This window comes from Vanessa cardui, chromosome W (genome assembly GCF_905220365.1).
Source record: "Vanessa cardui chromosome W, ilVanCard2.1, whole genome shotgun sequence".
Lineage (NCBI taxonomy): Eukaryota > Metazoa > Arthropoda > Insecta > Lepidoptera > Nymphalidae > Vanessa > Vanessa cardui.
The window spans coordinates 979,778-983,121 of record NC_061153.1 but is presented as its reverse complement, the minus strand read 5'-3'; the positions used below and the strand labels follow the sequence as shown (position 1 = coordinate 983,121).

The following is a 3,344-nucleotide window of genomic DNA, read 5'->3' as shown; positions in this document are numbered from 1 at the left end:
ACTTACTACGATTTTCGTCAGAATTATTTAATTTAAATTTACTTTTAGCAACATTTTTCCTGTGAAAGCAAGTTTTTATGTCTTCAGTTAGCCAGGGAGCAGGAAGATGTTTCAGCTTTACTTGGTGAATTGGCGCATGAACGTCGTACAGTTGATTGAGCAACGAGCTAAAGACATCAACCCCTTGCTCAATACAAGACGCCGACTCCACTGCTGACCAATCAATATTTCGCGCATCAGCACGTAGTTGTTCAACATCCATTCCAGCAAAATTACGCCGCAGAAGTATCTTAGGTTTAACTTTAGGAGGGCGCAATTTATGCGAAAGAAAAATTAAATCATGATAAGAAAAGGCATCGGCAGAACACTGACCGTGCTTGGAAACGAAATCAGGAGAAGACACAATTATAAGGTCAAGAAGAGAAGGAGTGGAATTTGGATATCTGTGGGTCGCTGAAAGGGGAAGAATATGCATGTTACACGCTTCGCAAACAGATACAAGCTTATGAGCTCTACTGTCATCCTTCAGTAGACATGTGTTGAAGTCGCCCATTAATATGGTGTGACCATAATTTGGGACAAATGTTTCTACAAGGGCTTCGAAAGAGGAAAAGAAATTCGTTAATAGAGAGGGATTGTAAAAAACGCCAAGTAAAATTTTTGTCTGGCTTAGAGAAACTTCTACTAGTAAGTGTTCAGCCGAATCAATAGGAGGTGGCTGACATGACGAACTTACAATTTTAAAAGGAATGTAGGATCTAAGATAGATCGCCACACCACCACCAGTCCTGTTGCTTCGATCATTACGAATGAGATGGAACCCTGGCAAAGAATACGAAGTAGACGGTAAACAGGGCTTAAGCCATGATTCCGATACTAAAATCGCATGAATATCACGGGACTCAAAAGACGCAAGCATGTCAGGATAATGGACTGGAACACTTTGGGCATTTATGTGTACTACGTTAAGATTTTTTACACAATCAGAAAAGAGAGAATTAAGATTGGCGTTAAGTGGAAGGGAAGAAATAGCACTTTGAAGACTTAAGTCACTCAATGACTCATCACCCGAAGATACCGACAGAAAAGTATCACTAAGAATACTACAATTTGAAGACATTGTAATTATAAATATATAACAATAAAATAAATAAATAAAAGTTAGAGTAATTAAATATAATAATTAATAATAATAATAATAATAATTTTAAAATTAACTTAAACGTAAAACTAGTTTACTTAATTTACTGTAACTGTGCCCGATATCCACCGGCAGCATGAAAGAGACCAAAAGTATAACAAAACGTAGTTCAAAAATAATTGTTTACAAAATAAAAGTTGTAAAAGTAAAAAAGAAAAAAAATCAAGAATAACAATTAAAAATGAATCAAATGGTGTTGTTGTTCCTTATTAGTTTAGTTAGAACATATCTTAAGAAATAATTGATAAACAAAAAAAGGTAAAACTAAAATAAAATTGAAGTATAATCAACAAAGTTCAACATATGATAATATTAAATCCTTAGCTAAGTAAAAATAACATTACAATTAAACAAAGCAATATATCTACGAGGCCTGCGGCGGTAATTAGAAATATTAGATAAACAGTTGCAAATAAGACGTGTAAAAGTGAACCCGCGTCGCTCGTTGATAATGCGATTACTATTGCAAATAATCAAACATCAACCTTAGTGATATAGTCACAGTGTTGATTTTTAAAAAGTAAAGTAAAACGAAGGATTGATATACTGTTATAACATTCATAGCTAGGAAGTTAATCAATATAAGACTTATAACAAAGATTACACAAGTGAAAGGTTAAATGTAACTATTTTCTGTAGGGCTTTCTGGGCCTAACACTTGGTTTCGGGGTAGTCGAAGCCAACGAGGTCTGCTTCCGTACTCTCACTTGCGTGAAGGATGCCGGTTCGACTGCCACGGCGTTACCTGCACTGTTGACGCTGCCAACCACCTCCGGAATAGCGTTGACTTCAGCCACTGTGACGACACGATGGTGCTTACCGTCAGAACAGACCACAACAACACAGCCGTCTTTCGTCCAGCTGCGCGATACCCCGAACCGTTTACGTGCCGCAACAAATGCTTCATGCCGGCCCTTCGTCAGAAATTCGGATAATGTAATACCGCTGCCCTTTAATTTGGATTTGCCGTACCATATCTTGTTGCGGAGCCCCTGATTAAAGAATTTAACGCAGATGGCACGATGCTTGTCATTATTATTTGAACGACCCAAGCGATGGCACCTTTTAATATTGCTTACTGTGACTTCTGCCAAGGATAGCCGCTCATTCAATATCTTGCACACAATCTCAGCTGGATCTTCATTGTTGACCTGGGGCACACCGTGAAAAAACAAGATGTTCCTTCTGAATCGAACTTTCATGTCCTCTTGCTGCCTGGAGAGAATCTGAAGCTGCACCTGCAAGTTCTCCAGCGCCGTTATCACAAAAGTTCTGAATGCACTAAATTGCGCATTCATATTAGATGACGGACTAGCTACAGGAATAGATGGCCGAACTTCCCTCTGGAACTCATTCATTTGAGCTGTGAACATGGTAGCTAGCTGCTCAATCGATTTCTGGAGCTGATCCATTATACTTGTTCCAAAACTTAGTGGTAGTGATGTGGCAAATATTTAATATAAGTTATTTAGAAATGTGTTAAAACAATTATTTAAAGTTGAAGCCGGTGGATATTTGAACTCACAGGTACATTTTATTTATTATTAAACTAGTGAATGAAATATTAAATATTATTTGAAAACGAGACTATTTTTAATGTGTACTCTATCGCGCCTACCCACATGAATATAGTTTAATTTAATTTTTCTGAAGTTGATTTAGTAAAAGGATCTAGAACGAACAGTCCATAGTCCAAATGGCTACGAACTATTGCGTTATAGATCAATTTTAATGTATAAGGGTGAGCTCCCCACCAGACTCCAGACACTGCTCTAAGGGCATTAATTGATTTTTCACATTTTTTGGCTATGTAATCAGAGTGTGAAATTCCGTTCAGTTTGTAATCGAGGATTATACCAAGAAATTTAGTGTTGTCTACAAAGTTAATGTATTGACCCTCATAAAACAGATCAAAGGCAGGTACGTCTACAGATACGTCTTTTTTTTGTAAAAATCATTGCTTGACTTTTGGCTATCGACAGCGACAAGCCATGGTCACAGAGTCATTGGGATATGTAATGCAAAGCAGAGTTAATCGAATTATTAAATTTTCAACGGAACTGGATCTATAATATAAAACTATGTCATCAGCATACTGGAGGATATTACAAAAGTTGTTAACAGACAAATCGAGGTCATGAGT

At 37.1% G+C, this 3,344-nt stretch overlaps 1 protein-coding gene across 1 annotated transcript; it reads right to left on the bottom strand.

Annotated features, from left to right (window-relative positions):
- Positions 1-1,827: 1,827 nt before the first annotated feature.
- Positions 1,828-2,613, bottom strand: LOC124542792. Its single transcript, XM_047120680.1, has one exon. It carries the CDS (start codon positions 2,611-2,613, stop codon positions 1,828-1,830), a length of 786 nt encoding a protein of 261 aa, XP_046976636.1.
- Between the last annotated feature and the right edge of the window lie 731 nt (positions 2,614-3,344).